The 23437-nt window shown below is 49.3% G+C and overlaps 1 protein-coding gene across 5 annotated transcripts in view; it reads right to left on the bottom strand.

Annotated features, from left to right (window-relative positions):
- NWD1 (NACHT and WD repeat domain containing 1) overlaps positions 1–22569 on the bottom strand; it is a 59611-nt gene extending 37042 nt beyond the window's left edge. Inside the window, exons 1-6 of one of the 5 annotated variants that reach the window (XM_036032501.1) lie at positions 17661–18275; positions 16451–16547; positions 14936–15021; positions 12758–12874; positions 7257–7554; positions 3737–5009 (exon numbers count right to left, since the gene is read on the bottom strand). In XM_036032501.1, coding sequence (XP_035888394.1) covers positions 3737–5009; positions 7257–7554; positions 12758–12874; positions 14936–15019 — 1772 coding nt within the window. In that variant the 5' untranslated portion in view covers positions 15020–15021; positions 16451–16547; positions 17661–18275. Of the gene's footprint in view, positions 1–3736; positions 5010–7256; positions 7555–12757; positions 12875–13888; positions 14041–14935; positions 15022–16450; positions 16548–17660; positions 18276–22128 lie in introns of those variants that run through there. The other 4 variants (XM_028521622.2, XM_036032500.1, XM_036032502.1 and 1 more) reach the window with 4 other exon arrangements.
- Positions 22570–23437: the final 868 nt, after the last annotated feature.

Raw genomic sequence — 23437 nt, 5'->3', positions numbered from 1 at the left:
GTAAACTTACAGGGGGAAAACATCAGTGCTCACTAATTTTTACAGTGAAGGGCTGAGCCTCACTCAGGTGTAACCTAGATGGGATCACAAGGAGACCTCTGACCAAACCAGGCAGCTGGAACTACAGTCCCCCTTTTCCCCCAGGGCCGGCCCCCTTCAGGGCCAGCAGCATGGGTGGGAGAAACCCTGTGACCCAAGCCCCATCCCAGACCAGCTGAGCCAGGGTCATTATTCAAAAACAGGACAAGGATAAATATATCCATTAAAAATTGAGAATGTGGCCCTGGCTGATGTGGCTCTGTGGATCGAAAACCAGCCTGTGAACCGAAAGGTCACAGGTTCGATTCCCAGTCGGGGCACATACCTGGGTTGCAGGCCAGGTCCCCAGATGGGGGTGCACGAGAGGCAACCTGGTTGATGTATCTTTCACACATCTATGTTTCTCTCCCTCTTTCTCCTTCCCTTCCCCTCTCTCTAAAAAAAAATAAATAAAATCTTTTTTAAAAATGAAGGAATGTACCCCATACTGTTCAAAAGTACAAAGACAGGGGGCAGGATGTTCCAGATTATAGGAAACCAAAGAGATGACTACTAAATGCAACGTGGGATCCTAAATTGGCAGCTATAAAGGACATCTTGAGACAGTTACAAGTTTTGACTATAAACTGTGTGTTAAAAATATTATTGTGTTGGTGATATATTTCCTGAGTTTTATAATTATCCTGTGACAATGTGGGGTTCTGATTGTCCTTGTATTTCAAAAACATCTGACATATTTAAAGGTAAAGAGGAGCCCAGGCTGGTGTGGCTCAGTGGATTGAGCTCTGGCCTGTGAACCAAAGCCTGTGAACCAAAGGGTCACTGGTTCAATTCCCAGTCAGGGCACATGTCTGGGTTGCAGGCCAGGTCCCATTGTGCATGAGGCAACCACACATTGATGTTTCTCTCCCTCTCTTTCTCCCTCCTTTACCCTCTCTCTAAAAATAAAGAAATAAAATCTTTAAAATACATAAATCTTTAAAAAAAAGGGGAGTGATGCCTGTAATGAATTCTCATGGTTGAGAGAAAATTATGTGTGTCTTTGTGTGTGTGTGTGTGTGTGTGTAAATATAGATATAGAGACAGTGATGAGGTAGACAGATATCTAAAAAGATAGAACAAAGAAAGATAGGATGATAGGTAAATAGAAAGAAGGATTATAAATAAAAAGAAAAATAGCTAGCTACTAGGGGGAAAATAAAGGATAGATCAGTAGAAAAATAGAAAGAAAAATGACATAGACATGACACAGACAGGAAAATAGGAGGAGGTAATGAAGGAAAAAAATTGATAAGTAAAAAGAGAGATAGAGAGGGAGAGAGGGAGAGACAAAGCTAATGTGGCGGCACTTCTCGACTGGAAGCTGTGCGGCCTGCAGGGGACACTTGGCACCATCCTGAGACAGTGCGGCTGCCCTGATGGGGATGGCGCCCGGCACCCTGTGGGCGGGGCCAGGGAGGCTGCTCCCGCCCACGGTGTGCATGGGGCCCCTGGCCCCACTGTCAGCAGTGCCTCAGCTGAGAAAACCTGATAGTGAAATTCTTTGCCCTATGTTTTGCACTATGGGAGTTCTTCCAACAGTCTATAATTTGAAGCTATTTCAAAGTAAAATTTTTACAAAGAAATATTGTATTTCTGTCTCCATAGAGACATCAAGCTGAGGGAGGGAGGATGGGGAGGGACTGGTCATGCAGATGGGGTCTGCTTTGGGGGTGATGAAATGTTCTAGAGATGGATGGTGGTTGTTCAACACTGGGAATGTACAAAATGTCACCGGAATGTCCACTTTAAAAAAGTGAACTTTGCGAGCCCTGGCTGGGTAGCTCCACTGGGAGAGCATCCTCCTGATACACCAACGTTGCAGGTCTGATCCCCAGTCCAGGCACACACTTGTACAAGCAGCAACCAATGAATGCATAAGTAAGTGGAACAACAGATCAGTGTTTCTCTCCCTTCTTCTTCTCTTTCTTCTCTTCTCTTCTCTTCTCTTCTCTTCTCTTCTCTTCTCTTCTCTTCTCTCTCTCTCCAATCAATAAATAAAAGAGTGAACTTTATGATACATGAATTGTTGTGGGTTGAATAGTGTTTCCCCAAATTAATATCCACCTGGGACCTGTGAATGAGACCTTATTTGAAAACAATCTTTGGGAAAGTAATCAAGTTAAAATGAGGCTGTCCTGGATTATGGCGGCGCTAATCCAAAGAGCAGTGTCCTTACAAGAAGAAGGAAATTCAGACGGAGAGACACACACAGGGAGAGGCCAGGAGACGACGGAGGCAGAGATCGGAGGGATGTGTTTACAAGCTACGGGACAGGGAGAAAGGCCTAGCGCAGAGTCTGCTGTAGCACCAAGCATGGCCCTGCTGACGCCTCGATTTCAGACTCATGGGCTCCAGCACTGTGGGAGCACGGATTTCTCTTGTTCTGGACCTGCCACCCCATTTGGGATTGGTTACTGCAGCCCCAGGAGATGACTGCATGCTTTATATCTCAATCTTAAAAAGAGTTAAAAAGGGGACCCTTGTGCACTGTTGGTGGGATTGCAAATTGGTACAGCCAGTATGGGAAAAAATATGGAGGTGCCTCAAAAAATTAAAAATAAAGCTGCCACATGGATCAAACAATTCTACCTCCAGGTATTTACCCAAAGAAATTCAAAACACTAATTCAAAAAAGCATACATACCCTATGTTTATTGCAGAGTTATTTACATCAATAGCTAAGGTATGGAAGCAACCTAAGTGTCCACCCATGAATGAATAAATAAAGAAGACATACATATGTAATGGAATATTACTCATCCATAAAAAGAATGAACTCTTGCCATTTGTGACAACCTGGATGGATCTACTAAATGAAATAAGTCAGCAAATGACAAATACCATATGATTTAACTTATGCATGAAATCTAAAACACAAAACAAAACAGAAACAGACCCAACCCATAGATACAGAGAACAAACTGACAGTTGCCAAAGGGGAGGAGGATGGCAAATGGCTGGAATAGAAAAAATATATGATCTAGAACAAGGTTATATTGAAAATAATAATAATATAATAACAATAATAATAGAGGTCAAACTAATATTATAAACTTATTAGACTCCCTCAGGCCTGTAAAAGTTTTACGCTTGAGGTTTTCTGAGAATTTCCTTGTTTGTTTTAAAAAAACTAAAAATAGTTTTATTGTAAAAAATAAGGCAGAAAAGTATAAAGGACCCGTGGACAAGGACAACGGCGGGGAGGGTTGAATGTGGGAAGGGGTGGGCAGGGCAGGGGAAAGCAACAGGGGGAAATGGGGACAACTGTAACTGAACAACAATAAAACTTTCTTTAAAAATAAGGCAGGGAGCACCTTTCAAAAAAATGCATTGCAACTAATGATTCTCAGTAACATGTATTAAAATATATGAGTTGTATGTTAGATTGCAACTTAGTACATTAAATCATACTTATTTTTAAGAGACAGACTTTTGTGTAGCATGTTCTGTATTTTTCTTGTACATGAGCTCTGTTTACTAGCATAAAACCTAAAATTAATCCAGAATTTTTAAAAAATGAGTCAACCCTGGCCCAGTGGCTTAGTTGGTTGGAGCACTGGGATGTTTTTCTCTCTCTCCTCCTTCCTTCTCTCTAAAACCAAAAAGCATATCCCCAGGTAAGGATTAAAAATAATAATAATAAAAAGAGACTTACCGGGAAGACACAATGTAGCCCAGCACCCGGGACACCAGGAGCTGCCCATGGGTCTGCTCCAGACGCACACACAGCTGGTGCATCACCTCCATAGCAGTGGAGGCCAGAGGGGTGGGCACAGTGAAGGAGGCCCATTTCCGGGCCTCCTCGAAGGCCAGCCTCAGCTGCCCTGGGTGCCCACACTCTGGGAGGCTGGCCCAGAGCAGATCCCGCTGCCCTGGGCTCAGGGTCCTCCTGGAGGCTGCCAGCAGAAGCTGGATCATCTGTTGCCCTTGGTTGCTGGAGAGGGGTTTCACCTCCCAGTAGGACTTGGGGTCCATGAATGTCTGCTGCACCGTGTCTAAAACTCTCCGCTGCCCTGAGCAGGCAGAGAGGATGAGGTGGACCCTCGGGGGACACTTAGGAGGCAGCCAGGGGACCCTCCGAGCACGGTGGATGGAGTCCACGTCATCCACAGAGTCTAACAGGATCACAAGGGACTCGAAGTTTCTGCTGGAGACAGTGTGCAGGAGGGTGTGGAAAAAGTGGACCACCCTGCTGTGGGCCTCCAGGACCTGCGCAGGAGGCAGAGGCAGCCCGTAGGCCAGGCACACCTGGAAGCAGATGCTCTGGAGCAGGCTATGGGCGTCACAGCTCATCTGCGATGTCCCCAGAAGCCGCAGGACGGTCATCGTTTTTCGGCCCAGCAGCCCTGGCATTTGCTCAGCCAGCTTGCACATCAGAGCCGTCTTTCCAATGCCTGGGGGCCCAAAAAGCACCAGGGGCATGTGGGGGTGGCTGTCATTCTGCTGGAGTCGCTGTCCCACCTGGGCGAGGAGCTCTTGGCGCCCGCAGAAGGTCCTGGTGGCCTCGGCACTCAGCCCCAGGTGGTGGCGGATCTCCTGGTAGAGCCATGCCAGTTCCTGCCTGCCTGCCTCCAGCTCCCGGAGGCGCTCAAGGACCTGGTGGTTAGCCCTGGCCACAAACTGCTCTCCAAGCTCCTTCAGGTACCGGGCATGAGCCTTATTTTTGGGGTTCACGAGGTCTCGGCTCCATGGCAAGTGGTGGGTCTTGAGGACTCCAGGCTGCATGTCAGCAATGCGCCCCTTGAGGCTGCTGAGAAGGTTCTGGGCATCCGTGTCCAGGCAGCCGTCTGCGAGCCGGTCCACCATCTTTAGGGCACAGTCGTCCAGGATGTGTTTGTTAAGGTCTTGGATCTCCCTCAAGAAGACAGTGGCCCCCTGGTCCCCATCTGTCAGGCTCAGCAGGCCCCGTTCTATCTCCCACTCGATGGCTGAAAATTGGAGGAGATGGGAAGAGAGTGTGATCATTGTGTCATCAGCTGGCCTGGGTGGTAGCACTTGGGAGACACATTAGGGAAGTGGGGATATTGGTTCTGAAGCTCAGCATGCACCTGAGTGACACGTCATGGCCATAGACATGTCACATGTAACCGAATATTCTCGAGTGTGTCCCAGTAAAACTTTATTTACAAAAATAAATAAGTCACTGCCCCACCTGGGCAAAAGGTGGGCTAGATTTGGCCCTTGGGCTATTGTTTGCCACACCCTGGTCCTAGAACATGTAGCGGCTGCCCCGAGAACCCATATTTTCCTGGACCAAAAGCCTACACTGACTTCTTGGAGGCTATTGTTTGGAAACAGCAGTCAGACTCAAGAAGTTTTTTCTGAAGCTGCCCTGCACTCAGCAGAGGATCCTGGCTCTCTGCAGCTGAGTCAGCCAGGCCCTGAGAGACAGGACTTAAGTCTCTGCCTCAGTCCTGTGTGTGCAGGTCAGAGGTGTAGAGGCAACTCACAGTCCCAAAATGGAATCTTTTTGGACACATTTCAGCATGAACCAATCCAAGACCACCTTCGAGCTGTGTGCCCTTGTGCAAATCACTGCACCTCTCTGAATCTGCTCCTCTCTTGCCACACGGATATACCAGTCCAACCTTGAAGGGCTCTTATGAGGATTTTCTATGATCTAACACTGGTAGAAAGCTGAGCACATTATGCTAAAGGAACAAAGCCAATTTCAAAAGATTACAGACTGCAATTCCTTCTTCTATAACATGTTGAAATAAAATTATAGAGATGGAGATGAGTTAGTGGTTGCCAGGGGCTGGGGGTGGCAGCGAGCAGTGAGTGAGCCTCGAAAGGAGAGAACAGCCCTATGAATTAACTGTGATGGTTCCTCAAAGCTACACAGGTGATAACATTGTGCAGAACGAAACACACACGCACAGGCACACGCACAGTGCGTGCCCACGCAGACATGTGCCTGTGAAAGCGTGCTCTCTCTGGGGTATAACAACATCCACTTCTTGGCTGTGGCATTGTACTCTAGTTTTGCAAGCTGTCACCTTTGGGGAAAACTGGGTAAGTGATTTATGGTTGGTGGTCACAAAATAGTCACCAGGATGTAAAGTAAGCAAAGGGAATATATTAATCAATAACATTGTGATATCTATGTACAGTGCTAGGTGGGTACTAGACTTATCAGGGGATCACTCTGTAAATTACATAAATGTCTGACCACTGTGCTGTGTACCTGAAACTAATATAAAGTAATATTGAATGTCAAAATAATAAATAAAAAGCAGATCCCCAGGCTCGTGCTCGCTCTCGCTCTCTCCTCCCCCCGCACACCTTGCTGTGAGCCCCCGGCACGCCTTGTCTGCTCCACGGCCTGTAGGTAATAAACTTTTTTTTCTTTAAAAATAAAAATATACAACTGATACATGGAACCTCTTCCTACTAATTTTTAAAAGGTTTTATTTCTTTATTTTTGAAGAGGGGGGAAGGGAGGGAGAAAGAGAAGGAAAGAAATATCGATGTGAGAGAGAAACATCGATCAACTGCCCCTTGCACACCCCCAACCAGGGACTGAACCTGCAACCCAGGCATGTGTCCCCACTGGGAATTGAACTGACGACCTTTCGTTTTGCAGGACAAAGCCCAGCCAACTGAACCACACTGGTCAGGACCTCGTCCTACTTTTTTGCAACTTCCTGTGAATCTCTATTTCAAAATAAAAAGTTTTTTTAAAAAGAAAGCAAGATACCTGGACAGTCACATGCCCTGAACACCATTGCTGACATGCATTGTGCTTCCTGAAACTTTCAAGGAGTTCCTCTTTGTTCATTCAGGTGGGACTTCTTACCGGGCTAGGTTAGGCACTGCAGGTTAGAGCTTGAATGATGTCACGGATGAGACACGACACTTTAAACCCCACAGTGGCTCCATCATGCACTAACTCTAACTAGTCCCTTTTTACAGATGAGAAAATGGAGGCTCTAAGCCTGCCGCAGGCCAGTATAGTTGGAAAGGGGCCAGGCTGAGCTATAAATTCAGCCCCATCCCGAAGCACAGACCATAGACACTGACTTTGGCCTTGATGGCAGACGTGCCACGAAAGCGATTAGTTAGGCAGCCTTGGCATTTAGAGAAGCATGGACCGTGGCTTTTGGACAACACTGTGTGTTTTCTGAACACATGGGCATTTCCCACAGGCCCTGAGGGCAGTCCCACTACCTCACCTGACCGGTGGTAGCGATGCCACTGCTCCTGGGTGATGAGGCCCAGCCTCCTGGCTTCCTGGGCTCCACAGCGCAGCACAGAGGTCAGGGTGGCCTCCTCGGGCCCATGGGCCTCCCTGGTGCCCCGGGCCTGCAGCACATAGGTGGGGGGCACGGTGTTCTCGTCCCTCTGGAAGTGGTGAGCCACCAGCTCCAGGTCACCTGGCCTGCTGGTCAGCTGGGCCTTCAGGGCCTCCCACTCCTTCTCTTTGATCAGCGTGGGGACCGGACAGTGGCCGTACTGGTTCCCTAGGAGGGCCTGGCAGAGTGAGGGTAGAGAGAGAGACACAGGTTCCGATCTTGGCTCTGGAACTTAGCTCTATGACCGCTGGTAAGGCATGCAGAGCTCCTAAAAATCAGTCTGGCTGTAGTGCCAGGTGATGATTGCATCAAGAAGTGCAGGCATTAGGAAGAGACAGCACCTGCGTGTGGATGAACCTGAGGTCATGGGGCATGAGGCTGGTAAATTTGGATTCTGACTGAGCACCAGACATCACAGAACCTTTTGCTTGGGGAATGCTCTGTGGTAATTGAATAGTGGCCCCCCACAAAGACATCTGGTCTAATTCCTGGACCCTGTGAATGCACCTTTAATCAAAAGAAGGTTGTGATGGTTACTTTTATGTGTCAACATGGTTGAGCTAAGGGACACCCAGAGCGCTGGTCAAGCATGATTTCTGGGTGTGCCTGTGCAGGCATCTGTGGAAGAGATGAGCACCCGAGCTGGTGGGCTGAGTAACAGCAGATGGCCCTCCCCAGTGCAGGGGGCTGCATCCAGTCCATCACGGGCCCGGCAGAACAAAAAGAAGGAGAAGGCAGAATTTCCTCTCTTCTTCAGCTGAGCTATCTGTTGTTGGACATCGGCTCTCAGGTATTCAGACTCAGATGGGATTTACACCACCAGCCCCGCCATTCTCAGGCTGAATTATACCACCAGCTTTCCTGGGCTCCAGCTTATTGACAGCATGTGGTGGGGCTTCTCAGCCTCCATAGCCATGTGAGCCTATTCCTATAACAAATATCTTCTCTATATCTATCTATCTATTTATCTATCCCATTGGTTCTGTTTCTCTGGGAAACCCCTGACTCATACAAAGGTCTCGGCTGCTGTGATTAAGTTAAGGCTCTTGAGCTGGAGAGAGTATCCTGGAATATCCAGATGGGACCCAAATGCAATCCCAAGAGTCTTTAAGAAGAGACAGGCAGAGGGAGGTGTGACACAAGCGAAAGACAAAAAGATGATAGGACAATGAATCCGGAGGTGGGAGTGACACTGCCACAAGCCAAAGATGTGTGGAGCCCCTGAAGCTGGCCAAGACAAGGAAAAATTCTCCCTGAGAAATATAGGCAGTAGTGTGACCCTGCTGACACCTCAATTTCAGACTTCTGGTCTCTAGGCCACAAGAGAATAAATTCTGTTGCTTTAAGCCATATGGTTTGTGGTCATTTATTATAGTAGCCTCAGCACACTCATATTGCCCTTCATTGTATATAAAACTTGGGCCCCTTATAGGTAGGCACTGGGTTGTCCCAGGAATACAGCTGAAACAAGAGATACAGCTTCCATTGGCTCTGCCCAAATCTCATGCTATGAGGTGGCCCTGGGAACAGACTGTCTCCAACAGCAGCCAGGGAACAGTGGCTGCTATAAGTGGCTTCCCCAATAAGTGGGAGGTAAAGGTAGGTCTCAAAAGTGCAGGAAGACCCTGCTGGTGTGGCTCAGTGGATTAATTGCTGGACTGCAAACCAAAGGGTCACTGGTTCAATTCCCAGTCAGAGCATATGCCTGGGTTGTGGGCCAGGTCCCCAGTAGGGGGCATACAAGAGGCAAGCACACATTGATGCTTCTCTCCCTTTTTTCCTCCTTCCTTCCCCTCTCTCTAGAAATAAATAAAGAAAATATTTTTAAGAGTGTAGGAAGTATCCTATCTTTATTCAGAATTTTGATATTTTGTTCCTCATGGATTTTTTGGATCAATTTTGATTACAAAAAAAAACATTGCGTTAAAATATTTATCTTTATAACTAAGATTTTTGGTACCCCCTTAAATTTTGTGCTGTGGACAAGTGCCTCACTCTCCTCCCCGCCCCTCCAGGGAGCATTAGAACAGCTGCAAGCTTCAGAAAACCCTAAGTCCTGCTCCCTCCTTCTTAGATGTGGAAACTAAAGCCCCAAGGAAGGCGCCAAATGGAATTGATGTGAGGTCAGGGGTTTGAAAGGGCCAACAAGGGAGGTGGGGGTAGGTCCCAGTGTGGAACCTCTGAGTTCTGAGCACAGTCATCCCCCAAATATGTATTGAACTAAGCCCACGATAGCTGCTCAATAAATATTGACAGCAGTGACCAATACGGTCTTGGTCCTTGCCTTCCTGGACCATGGAGTTCTAACAGGAGAGTCAGGCATCAATCTGAGAATAGCCCCATGTCAAAGTGCAGCTGACCCAGTGCTAGAAGGAAAGGATAAACATGGGTCACACAGGGGCTGTGGAATCAGGAAAATTCCCCTGAGGAAGTGATGGTAGAGGTGCAGAATGAGATATGAGAAGACTGCACTGGGCGGAGAGTCTGGCAAGCAGTGAGAAGAGCATGTGCAAAGTCCCTGTGGCAGGAAGTGCAGGCAAGTGCAAGCAGAGGAAACACATGTTCCAGTGCAGAAAATCCAGGGGACTGAACACCAACAAGGAGGGAGCAGTGGTGGAAGAAAAGGACATCCTTGGGCAAGATTTTGTAGAGTGTGGTGAGGCCCAAAGGTTTTGGTCCTAGTGCTGAGAACACTAGGAGGCCCTCTCCCTGCCCCAACATGTTCAGAGGAAGTGCAAACTGGAATGCAAGAGAATTAGGCCTAGGACATTGAGACCAAAGTCTTCAGTGTCCTCATAAAATAGAAGCAAGCACCCCTCCCCACTTCATTGAATTGTTCTAGACTATTCCGGGGTGTGCACCCAGGAGACCTGGATAAATAGAATTTGTGATGACAGACGGTTGAAGAGGATGCTGTTTTGCCAGGGCCTCCACAGCAGCGAGAACCTCAGAGGAACAAGGAAGGTGAAAAAGGTGTCGCCAGCCAATCACAGAACAGAAATCGTTGGAAGGAGACAGATGGTTGAAAAACAGAAACAAAAACAAAAAACTGATCAGGTCCGGGGGAGCAGGAAGAGCTGCAAAGGAGACCAAGGAGCCATCAGAGCACCAGTGTGGGGCTGTGGTGCCCAGGAGACCCTGGGCCTCGAGGAGGAAGCCCCTGGGGAGAGGGCCCTTGCCACGCTGCCTAATGACTTATTTACCAGAAAGGAGCCTCTCCAAGGGCCCAAGCACAGCCCCGACTTTCATGGAAAGGACGCACGTCAGAGCCACTGAAGGAGAGTGAAGCTGTGACTCTCGGCAAAGGTGGGGGGAGATGCCTGGCACAGGAGAAGCAGGACGTGGGCAGAGGTCACCCATCCATCTGCCAGAGAGCCCTTTGAGAAGGACTCAAAAGGTTCCTGGGCCGGTGGGGCCTGGGGGAAGCTGGAGATCAGGCTCCATGCCCCACATCACCTGGAAGCTATGCTGTGCTTTTCGCAGCCTGCAGCGTGGGTTGCAAAATCGAATTCCCCCTGGAGTTCTTTTTCTCCCCATCTCCCTTTTACCTTTAAGAGTTTTCTCTTTTCTTTTTTTTTCCTTGAAACTGAACAAAATGATCAATCACCAGGCTTGTTTAGAAAACTAAACGAGAAGGTTGGGAAAAAGTTTTTTGTGAGGGAGATGTGCAAGCAGGAGAATAGAGCCTGCCAAATGCTAGGGGGTCTTTTAATGCAACCACACCTAAGGCAGAGGTGTTCACGTGATGCGAATTCCAGTGCCGAGGCGCAGGCGTCCTGGGGCTGGAAGGGCAGTACGATGGCTGCAGCGGACCCTGCTGCCTGGGTCGCTTGAAAGTTGATCCTGAGAATCCTCATCACAAGGAAAAAATAATCCTTTTCTCTTTTTTGTATCTGTACGAAAGGATGAATGTTAACTAAACTTATTACTATAGTAATCATTTCACAGCCTATGTAACTGAAGCCATCAAGCTGAACACCTTCAACACACACAGGGCTGCACATCAGCTTCGTCCCAGTCGGGCTGGGGACCAAGTAACAGTGCCGAGGGCTGCACACGAGCTCCTCCGCAGACGTGAAACAATCTACAACAAAGAGAGCCTCTCACACACCCTGCCCAGGCCTTCGCTTCTTTTTTTTTTTTTTTTTCCCCTTGTTTCCCTTTGCTTCTTTTAAAGTGGCCTAACCGCTCAGGCGGCACTTCCTGTGCCTCGGGAGTCTGGTGGCAACCTGCGTTGCAACTCGGGCCATAGTACTAAGGAATGAAATTTTAATTTTACTTGATTTTAACTGATTTAATTTTGAATCGCTACATGTGGTTCATGGCTACTGCACTAGGACGGCAATTCTAAGGCCAAACAGGTCCCGCCTGGTTCTCTGTATTTCCTAGAAAAGAACATTTCTAATGGGATCACGCTCTCCTCAGTCTGCATCCTTATCCCCAGGAGACGTCCGGGGGTGGGGGGGGGGGGTCTTTTTATTGGTAGCTGCTCAAAGCTTCTTTGTGGTTAAGGTGTATTGGGCAAAGATACTTCCTTGGCTTTTCCCACCTTTACTTTCTAGGAGAGGAGTTAGCAAACTTTTTTCTATCAAGGGCCAGATGGCCAATATTTTCAACTTTCCAGGCCGCACAGCCTCTGACCCAGCTGCTTGGCTACAGAGCTGTAGCTAGAAAGCAGTCCAGGACCAGGCGTAAGCACTGGGCACGGCTGCATGCCAGTCAAGCTTTGTGTAAACAGGTAGGGGCCAGGTTTGTCCCATGAGCTACAGTCAGCGGATCCCTGCTCTGGGATTTTGGAGCCAAAATGTTGTACTTCTCAGATAGATCTGGAACCTGGTGGTATAATAAATCAAAACTTAAATATCATCTGCTGATCATAGCCCACTCCATTAATTGTGAGCTGGGGGTTATTTGGTGACAGAGGGGGTAGTTGGGAGGGGAGGAAAGAAGACCCTATAAAAATTGGCCTAGGGTCGGAGGAGGTTTACTCCTGGGGCAGGCTCCAGATGGGCCACAGAGCCGGCTCCCGGCACTGCAGGGCACATGGAAGGAAAAAAAAATCCCAGACATAAAGTGGATGGGGTGGGAAAGCTGGGGGAAGGTCCAGGACCAATTCTAAAATCCCTTCGGACTTCAACACTCTGCTCTCCAGTTTACCTGCTGCTTCCACTTGACTGCTAATGTCTGGATCTCAGCCAGCTCTGCAGAAAATGTGCTGTGAATGATTAGCAATGTCTGCCACACACAGGCTATGGCAATTGGGTATGATGGCAGAAGTGCCACCCACCTCCCTCCACCGGTGGGTTTGGCTTGAAAGCAGGGGCCATACCCTGGTACTGGAGGATAAATAAGAGTGACCCCATCCCTCCCAAGAGACTCACAACAAAAGCCGGCCCCAGGGATGTTTTCCGACACCGGTCGACCTCCTCCAGGCAGAGATCCGTGGTCATGTGGTCAGTGGCCTCGCTGTGCTGAATTCCCCACCTCAGATCAACCACCTGGAGATTACAAGTGTGGGCTGGTCAGGGAGTGCCAGGATGGGTGACTTTTTCAATTCCCTTTGGCAAAGGCATAAAGTTTTCTTTCAATAATTTTTGACAGCCTCTCCCCAAAGGGGCATGCCTGGGTTAAAAGAACTTGAATGAATCCTATAACCCCAGAGCAATCATGAGAAAAATATCAGGTAAATGCAGATTTGGGGCATTCTGCAGGACGCCAGGCCAGTCCTCCCGGAGATTGCCAATGTCATGAGCAACAAGGAAGGACCAAGGAGCCATCCCAGACTGGAAGAGATGGGGGAGGCGCGACTACTAAAAGCACCTGGGGTTCCCTAGGCAGGGTTGTAGACCAGAGAGAACTGGGGTTCTCTGGATGATGTCAGGAGACTGGTTAATAATAATACACCAGTGTCAACTTCTCAGTTGTACAAATGGGCCTGATAATGTGAGATGTTCACATTCGGGAAAAACTGGGTGCGGGGTATACGGAAACTCTGTACCATATGCGGGTTTCCTGTAAATCTGACTTCCAAAACAACAGTCTACTTAAAAACATCAACCTGGCCAGGCAGCTCGGTTGGTTAGGGCATTGTCCCCATACGCCGAGGCTGTGGGTTCAATCCTTGGTCAGGGCACATTCGGGAAACAACCAATAAATACGTATATTAGTGAAACAACAAACTGATCTCTCTCTCTCTCTCAAATCAATCAATTAAAAAATTAAAACATTTTAAGACCTTGAGCATTTTCAAACTGTTTCTTTCAAAGCGAAGACATGTCCACACTTGTTTGCAGTGCTTTCTTTGCAAAGCAGATTGTTTAGTTTGGCCAAAATCAGATGTGGCAAAGTCTCCTTGGCAACCGCACACTTGTGGTCCATTTTTGCCTGCTAGCTGGAGGGGCTCTGGCAGAATGGCTCAATTCAAGTAGCTAGGCTGACCCTGCGAAAGGCTGGGATGAGGTGGATGGGGCAGGGGTGGGGGGAGGGGGAATGAGACTCAGAACAGTCCCTACCTCCCTAAACTCTCTTGCCCAAAGGGAAAGATGGGTCCTAATGAACTATAGCGCAGGGTGAAAGACCACAGTGCTGACTGGGACTGGAGGAAGCAGGGAGAAGGGAAGAGCGTCAGCCATCATCAGCCTTGGGCAAAAACTTTGCTCCCTCCAGACCACGGTCTCCCCACCTTGAGCTGAGGCTGGTCACAGTGCGTATCGCACAGCCAGCACCTGTGTGGGCATTAAAGGATGAGCGTGGGCGTTTCATTAGTTCTCAGCATGGAGGTCTTCCTTTTCGGTGCCTCTGCCTCTGAGCTGTGTCTCATGTTCAATGGCAGGCAGAGTTGAATTTTCTCAGCAGTATATCCTGCTATTTTCTTAGTAATAGACCAATGATGGTATGTCTTCCAGTCCAAGGACCTTCGAGGTGCTGAATCGCTGTCATAAAGGGCAAGCAGGTAACATCCATGAAAGCTGAGACTCCAGAGACGGTTTGTTGGTTTCCATATCACACGTGCGGGCTGTGACATCCCCACCGAGGCTGCTGTGAGGCTCTGTCTGGGGCCAGTGGTGACTGTGCCCAGCAGGCACCCCATCTGGGCTCCAGAAGAAGGCGCATCCCTCCTCAGCGCCCACCCTGCGTATCCCACAGCCCTCTTAGGCTCCCCTGAAGCTGCTCAGTGCAGGGAGGGCTGGGAGGGCAGGAGAAAACGACGCAAAAGGTGACATGCTCAAGGAGCAGGACCTCAGGGCATCCACTCCCAGCACCGGGCCACACTGCCTGTGCTGACAGCAGTGCCCACCGCCGTAACCCCTCCACCTGCCTTTCAAAGGACTTTTCATCTCCCTGGCCCATTGCCAGAGCGTGGTACAGAATCTGCAGGGGCTGCTGCAAAAAGAAAATGTGGGTCTCTTGTTCAAAAATCATTATGAATTTCAAGACTCAACAGGAAAGCAGTAAGCGCACACAGAGCCCCCCTGTGACGGACTGTCTGGGGGCACACCCCGGCTCCCGAGTTTCCAGGCAGAGGAAACTGAGGCTGTGAGGAGTGGGCAGGCGATTACCTCAAACATCAGGCCATGCTTTTGGCAGAAGGTCTGCACTTCGGGGTACGCGGTGCTCTGCAGAGCTTCTCTCTCCACATCCATGTCTGCAAGGGACGGCGTGGAAGGCGTTAGATGGAGGAACCCAGACCTCTTCCCCGGTTCTGCTTTTACCAAACGTCTTTGTCTATTTATTTTACTAACATGATGTTCTTTTTAGAGAGAGAGAGAGAGAGAAAGAGGAAGGGAGGAAGAGAGTGAGAGAGGGGGGAACATCAATTTTTGTTCTGCTTATTTATGTATTCATTGGTTGCTTCTTGTATGTGCCCTGACTGGGGATCGAACCCGAAACATTGATGTATTGGGATGACTAACTAACTGAGCAACCAGGCCAGGGCTGGCTCTGCTTTTAGCTTCATTTCTGTCTCCTTGCCACCCCAACCGCCTGCCCCGCCCCGCCCTGCCCCATCCAGACTGGGGCCCTTCTGGGCAAATCAAAAGACTTGAAAACATAAGGTCAACCTAAGGAGACCAACCACCTGGATAGCCTGGGCCTTCATCTCGTGTTAGCCCTAAAAATCCCACACAACGGAAACCCTTTGCTTCCAGCTAACCGGGTGGTTGGTTGCCCTGGGTTAGGGTTGCCAGATGAAATACAGGATACTCATTAGAATTTGTTTTTCAGATAAACAATGAATAACTTAATAGCATAAATCCATTCCATTCCACAATATGGATAAATTTGCATTTGTAGTGAACCCTGTTCCATTTGCACTTCAGATAAGCAACAAATAATTTGTTAGCATACGTATGTCCTGTTCAACTCAATGTTTGGACACCAATGCATATCTGATGAATCCAGCTCAATTGCATATGAGGTAAATAACCAGTCAGTCCTTAGCCTAAGTATGTTCCATACACTATTTGGGTTATACTTACAGAAAAGTATGTTTGTTGTTTATCTGAAATGAAATTTAGCCCTGGCTGGTGTGGCTCAGTGGATTGAGAGTGGGCCTGCAGACCAAAGGGTTGCCGGTTCAATTCCCAGTCAGTGCACATGCCTGGGTTGCTGGCCAGGTCCCCAGTGGGGGACACATGAGAGGCAACTACACACTGATGTTTCTCTCCTTCTCTTTCTCCCTCTCTTCCCCTCTCTCTAAAAATAAATAAATAAATTCTTTAAAAAAGAAATGAAATTTAACTGAATGCCCTGGTTTTGTTGTTGATGTTTCTGTTGTTGGGTTTTTTTTTGTTGTTTTGTTTTGTTTTGTTTTGTTTTGCCAAATCTGGCAGTCCTACCCAAGGTAAAACTGGACTCTAAGACCTTCTCCACCACTGACTTCACTGTGGTACCAAGTGTCAGGCTAGCCTCAGTCTCCTCCTCTGTAACATGGGGTGATCCCTCTGCTCTGCAGGGCTCCCCTAAGTAATAAAGAAGAAAACCTCTTCTGGTCTCAGCCCTTACTGATTTCTCAGCACGCAACACAGGTGCTCAGTAAATGCCGGTAGAACCACTGAATCTTACGAGTGAAGAACCTGGTGCAAGATAGGTTCTGAAGAAGCACTGGTTTTCTCCACGTGGCTGGGGGGAGGGGAGGTCATTTCAGCGTCCTTCACAGGATGCCCACGGCCACTGGGACGAAGAGCTGACCTGGATGCCATTCTTGGACCTGTCCCCGCCCCTTCCCTTCCTGGGCCTGTCTTATAAACCCCACAGGTTATTTACATTTGTCCACAAAATACCGACTGGGGAGTTTGTTTCGATCTAGACACCGCTTAGATCTGGGGCACAGCATCAGATGAGACACGTATAAATAATGCAGTGAGCCCGAGCTGGCCCCTGCTGGCCTGGGAGAGCTGATGGCTAAATCTTCAGGAATTCAGTGAGCCAGTTGTTGGCACAGCCATTACGAAAAGTTAAATGACCTGAACTTACAATGGAATACATTATAGCAAAAGCAAGATCACAAGTACCCAAAACTCATCACTTCCTAATCATTTTACCACGTTTGGCTGTGAGCCCTGCCCTTGACTTTGTTTGCTGCGCTAGCTTTTGTAGCAGGAAAATATCAGAGGGTGGCAGGCCAGGGCACAGCTCTGCCCCTGGTGTCCGAAAAGTCACACTGGCAGCTTGCAATGGACTGGGTGGGAGCACCTGCACCCAGAAACTGGCAGGCAGTACAAATCAGGTGCTCTGTGGCTTTTGTCTCTGTAGTTTAAAATTCTTGAAGAACAGGTTATTAAACACTTGCCAGCACACTACTCAATGTAGTTTTGCTATTGAGGCGCTTACAGCCAGGTGGGAGGAGCCAGGCATAAAGTGAACACGTAAATTGAGTATCTCCAGCTTTGGGGGCCTAGGGCTTCACGGGTTCCAGGGTCTGCTGGAGTCCAGCATGACTACGTGTGGGGGAGGGGCAGGTCACATGAGATAAAGTCAGGGAGGTGAGCGGTTGGTCATGCAGGGCCTTGTCCTCGCTGGAAGACGCTGCACTTTCTCACCCCTGACATTTCTGCATGCATCGGAAATGTTAGTTGCAATTTCATTTGCCACTGACATCACTCTGTCAAGACAGGCTCTCAGGCTGCATTATCAAAGAAGAAACAGAGGGTCTGGGGTGCTCCCCTTCCCCGTTCCCACAAGGATCACCAGCAGGGCTACAGGCGCACCGGGGTCCCCTAGAGCACACCGTGAGCTGTGCTCTGTGCCGGCTCCCCTGGCCCCAAGCCCTGCCCTGCCGCTTACCTGAGACTGTGGAGCTGATGAAGATGGCCACGCTGCTGGAGGGAGGTTCTGGGAGGGGGTCCGCCTGGCCCTGGAGAAGCCGCCGGCGGGTATCTGGACTGAGGGGGCCCAGGCTCATGCTGCCCACCCGCCTGGATGATCTTTCTCTGGGACAGAGCCTGATGTCAGACACCTCACCCCAGTGGCCAGGTGGCCTTCCTGGGAAGCCAGCCAGGCAGGGCCCTCTAGAGTGAAGTGTCTGTCTCACCCTCCAAGGTCCCCTCAGTGACCTGCAGCCCTGTCCCCAGTTCCTGGGGAGCTGAACCAACCACTCCCCACTGCTCTGCTTGGTCTGCAAACGCTAATGGGTGGACATTGGATGGTGGCCTCCCCGCCGAGGCCCTGGATGTTGGCTCCTCCAGGCACTGGAGACTTGCCCCTCAACCAACCAGCTCCTCGCCCTAAGAGCTCAGCAGTCGCCACAGCAACTGCAGTTTCTTGGCACTTGGCACTAGGGCCCTGGGGCCCTGGGGCCCTGGGGCCAGCCAGCCTCTCCAACACCTGGGTCCCCTGGGGCTCTGTGAAAGCTGAGCTTGGGTCCAGGTGTGCAGAGGGAGGCTGTGGGACTCTGGGAGCCATGCCCAGCCCTGGCAGGGCACGCCAGGAGGATGAACACACAGTGGGACTCTCCACCCCATCCTGTACTCACCGGCCCTCCAACGAGGTCCAGACAGCACGAGCACTATTTAAACCTGCAGTTCTCAGCTGGGGGCCATGCTTCTCCCCAGGGACACTTGCAATGCCTGGAGACATTTGGGTTGCCATGACAGGGGGCGGGGTATGGGCATCTAGTGGGTGGACCCCAGGCATGTGCTGAACACCCTTTGGTGTACAGGACAGCAACCACATCTGACCCCAAATGCAGGCAGTGTGGGGAAATCGAGAACCAGCTCTCAGTGAGCTCTCGGCAGATCTCCTTGCCTGCGGAGGCCAGGAGCCCAGGCCAGCTCTCTCTGATAGAAGAGAGATTAGCAAGTCTCCGGGGGCAGTGAGGGACCTACCCATGGCACACCGAGAGTGCTCTTTGAAATGAGCAACAATTCCACCTGCAACAACATGGGTACACCTTGAGGGCATTATGCTAAGCGCAATAAGTCAGACAGAAAAAGGCCAGTAACTGTATGATGTCACTTATCTGTAGAACCTTAAGAAAACAAACTCATAAAATAGAGAGCAGAACGGTGGTTACCAGGGACTGAAGGTGGGGAAAGTGGGGACGCTGGTCGGAGGTCACAAATGTCCAATTATAAGACAGATGAGCTCTGGAGATCCAACTTACAGGATGGGAAGTACAGTTAACAATACTGTATTGTGTTACTGGGCACTTGCTAAGAGAGTAGCTCCTAAATGTTCTCATCACAAAAAAGAAATGGTAATTATGTGATGTGATGGGGATATTGGTTAACCTGGGGTGGTAACCAGTTTGTAATGTGTAAGTGCCTCAAACCAACACGTTGCACACTTTAAACTTACACAATATTATATGTCGATACCATCACAATAAAGCTGGGAAAATAATAAGAAATATGGGCCGCCTGACCAGGGAGAGACCTTCTTAGGATTAGACCTTATTGGAAGCGCCCTGAGATCTAAGTCCCGCCCACCCGCCTGTCACAGTTAATAAACCACAGACAGAGGGGAGGTTACACCTCCACATCCCGGTGGGAACGCAGCTTCTCCACTGCCTTCCTAGAGGATTCAAGCAAGTGGCTTCTCTCCCGGGACGTCAGCTGCACCGTCAGTGAAGTGGGGGTGGGAACCACTCAGGGGTGGGCTAGGGGGAGGAAAGCGAGGCACTTGCCTCAGGTGCAACACGCGAGGACGACAGTGTGCCTGGAAGTCAAGATGAAAGCCAACACGTCCGTCTGAGATCAAGAAAATGCGCCCAGGACATTTGGGAGAGAGGCGTGCAAAGCCCCTACTTACGTGCCGGCACTCCATAAATAGTGCTGTCAGTTCAACCAAATAGTTTGAGCTTTTCCCTACCTTTTCCTTCTCTGCCTCAACTCACCTTCCCTGCCTTGTTCACTCAGAAAAGACCCTGCTGTCCAGGGGTCCTCAAGACCACCCTCGCTTTTGGGGACTCACGAGAAGGACTCACTGGGTATGGAAAAAGTTGTCCTACTCACCGTTATGGTTTGCTGCAGGGGTTGGCTTGGGGCAGAGTTCAAGGCCTTGATTGGAAGGGAAACTTATTTCTCATTACACAGATGCTCCTCGAGTTACGATGGGGTCAAACCCCAGCACACCCACTGTACGTTGAAGCTATTTTAAGTCAGAAATGCACTTAACATCACACCGCACAGCACCTGCTGTCTGCCCTCCTGACAACCAGACGGACTGGGGGCTGGCCCTGCCGCTGTGCAGCGTCCCAAGAGGGTTTTGTACCTTGTATCACTTGCCCCAGTAAAGATCAAAAATCAGAAATCGAAGTACGGTTTCTCCTGAATGTGTGTCACTTTCCCACCATTGTAAAATTTGTTAAGTCAAATCATTGTAAGTCAGGGACCATATGCATAAGTTTCTTTTCCTTTTTTTTAGTCTTCACTCGAGGATATGCTCATTGATTTTAGGGAGAGAGAGAGAAAGAGAGAGAAACAGTGGTGTGAGAAAAAAAAAACAAACCATCACTTGGTTGCTTCCTGAATGCACCCTGACCTGGAATTTAACCTGCAGCTTGGGCATGTGCCCTGACCATGAACTGAACCCACAGCCTTTCGGAGTACAGGACAACATTCCTATTATCTGAGCCACCTGGCCAGGGCTGTGTAAATTTTTATACAACTTAATGTTGACCATTTAAAATACTTTATGTTCTTTTAGATGCTACTAACTAACAGAAATGATGCATTTTTGGAAGGCTTTCAGAGTTCCAAAATGCCTCTTCTAAATAAAACAGCTACACTCGGTGTCTCTTTGACATCCCCTTACATTTGCAAATGCTTTATTGCTAAAATAGAATTAGCTGAAGAAGACCTTAAGTGTAAGATTATCCTAGCACTAGTTCTATGAAAAAGATTAACAAGCAGGTTCTGCTTGACATTGGGTAGTTAGTGAGGGCCTCTCGGAGAAAGTCACACATACAAAAGATACAGACTCAAAGGAGCCAAGCCCTGGTGGCTGTGGCTCAGTTGGTTGGAGCATTGTCCTATAGACCAAAAGGTCGCAGGTTCTATTCCCAGTCAGGGCACATACCCTGGTTGGGGGTGCATGAGAGAGGCAACCAATCCATGTTTCTCTCTCACATCGATGTTTCCCTCACTCTCTCTCTCCCTCCCTTTCCCAAGGGAAAGGGTGCATGGGGAACATCCAGGGAACATCCAGGAAAGACCGAGCATGAGCTTCCAGCTGTCCCCTCCCACTGGAGACATGTGGACAATGTTTAATTCTCACAGCAATGATGTGTGACAACATGTGTGGTGTGCTGCCAGCCCGGGAAGCCCACCTGAGCCTCGGTGTCCAGGGCTTTAAGCAGGTGCCAGTCACACAGACATGGTGGACCTCCAGAGGTCCAGATGACACCACATGGCCCAATGCCCCTGTCCTAAGTCACAGTGTTAGCACAGATTATCTGGCAAAGACCCTCTTATCAGTCAGGTCATTTCCAGGACTTAAGGGACAATTCCCAGGAGCTGGGCAAAGGCCAAAGCTTTCACAGCAGGGTATGGACAACCTAGGTCTGCTGAGCTCGTCCTTCCCTGCACAGACCAGTAAGCACTGTGACCCAGAGTAAGTACTGTGATGCAGGGTAAGGACTGTGACAGAGTAAGTACTGTGATGCAGAATAAGCACTATGATGCAGAGTAAGTACTGTGACACAGAGTAAGGACTGTGACACAGAGTAAGCAGTGATGCAGAGTAAGGACTATGACACAGAGTAACCACTGTGATGCAGAATAAACACTGTGATGCAGAGTAAGGACTGTGACACAGAGTAAGCACTGTGATGCAGAGTAAGGACTGTGACACAGAGTAAGCACTGTGACGCAGAGTAAGCACTGTGATGCAGAGTAAGCACTGTGATGCAGAGTGAGCACTGTGACGCAGAGTGAGCACTGTGACGCAGAGTAAGGACTGTGACGCAGAGTAAGCACTGTGACGCAGAGTAAGGACTGTGACACAGAGTAAGGACTGTGACGCAGAGTAAGGACTGTGACGCAGAGTAAGCACTGTGATGCAGAATAAGCATTGTGATGCAGAGTACTTAAGTGAAGAACTGGTTAAGACCCCCTGGTCTAACATTGCCAATTATTTTAACCTCAGCACCTTTGCATGCACCATGAATGCTCCCTTCTTCATCCTTTCACGTCTGTCACATTTTAGCTTAAACACCACCTCCTGAGAGGCTCTCCTTTACCATCTCATGACTCAGTGACCTCCTGTCACTCTAACGCCATCACCCTATTTTAACTCTCTGCACGGTACTCACCATCAGCTGGTACTTCTTTTTTGCTTGTTTACTGGTTGTCTCTCCCAAGAGAATGTAATTTCCAAGTGAAGAACCTTGTCTGCCAAGGTTGGCATGCCTGGCACATAGTAGGTGCTCAGTAAATAGTTGTCACATCCACAAGCTCATCACAACTACCCATCTCTCTCAGCTCCTGTTTGCCACTGCAGACAACTGAGCGGGCCTGGACTTCCCTGGGAAGGACGGAGGCCCCTTGCAGCGATTTCTCTCCTCAAGGGCTCCAGCCTCCCTCTCACTTGTGTCGGTGGTGGGAGGGCCACTTTAGAATCCTCTAGGGAAGTAGATTGAAGAAGACAGTTTTTTGAGCTCAGGGCTGGCCGGAAGGCAAGCCCCCAGCAATCCTGGTAACTTTTGTCTTAGGTACTTCACAGGTCTCTCCCTGCCAATTTCCCCAGCAACAGGGATTATGAAAGAAATTGTGTGGTTCCCAGGCCCCAGCGTCCCAGCTTAGCTGGGCACTTAGCCAGACTTGGCAGTTAACTGTTGTGTGCCAGGCTAATGCAGTCGGCACAGCAGATGTCATTTGTTGAGGGTCCATGAGGTGCCAGCTGGTTGGCCTTTGGCATCCTCAGCCCACACACAGCCTGAGAGGTGGATATTATGATCCTGTACCATGAATGAAGAAATGAGGTCCAGGGAGATGAGACCCCTTTCGTGGGCCACTCTGAATTCAAGTTTTCTCAGCAACCTCCTGGGTGGGAAAAGAATGAAATGCACATGTACAGTGAGCCTAGTACCACTCCGGGATCATGCACAAGGCCCACCAAACGTTGGCCATGATTGATCAACATCATCACCAGGCCCACTCAGCAAGTGGCGGAGTCAGGAGTCCACACCTCCGGCATCTGTGTGCCAGCAAGTGTTAATAAAATCTCAGTCTCTAGTGCAGGGTTTCCCATCCTTAGCACTGCTGACATTTGGGGCCGGACCATCCTCTGGGGAGGGGCCGTCCTGTGCACTGCAGGACGTTGAGCAGGGCCCAGGGATGGGAAACTTTCCCCACTAGATGCCAGTAGCACCAGCGCTCCCAACATTGCCGCCTGGGGAGCAGCGTCCCTGCTCCCACCCCCTGGTTGAGAACCACTGCTCTCTCATGTTATATAGTCATGTTACTGTGATCATGTCGCTACACGTTAAGTAATTTTGAGGTTTCAAGTACAAATACAAATACTGCCTCTAATACTCCCAGTGACCTTGGGACTTCATTTTGCTCCCTGGTTTACCAATGATGAAAATCAGCTGTAGAGAAATTCAATAATTTGCCCAAGCT

The sequence above is a fragment of the Phyllostomus discolor genome, chromosome 8 (assembly GCF_004126475.2).
Source record: "Phyllostomus discolor isolate MPI-MPIP mPhyDis1 chromosome 8, mPhyDis1.pri.v3, whole genome shotgun sequence".
Lineage (NCBI taxonomy): Eukaryota > Metazoa > Chordata > Mammalia > Chiroptera > Phyllostomidae > Phyllostomus > Phyllostomus discolor.
Note: the sequence above shows the minus strand (reverse complement) of the source record. Positions and strands in the feature narration are given on the sequence as shown.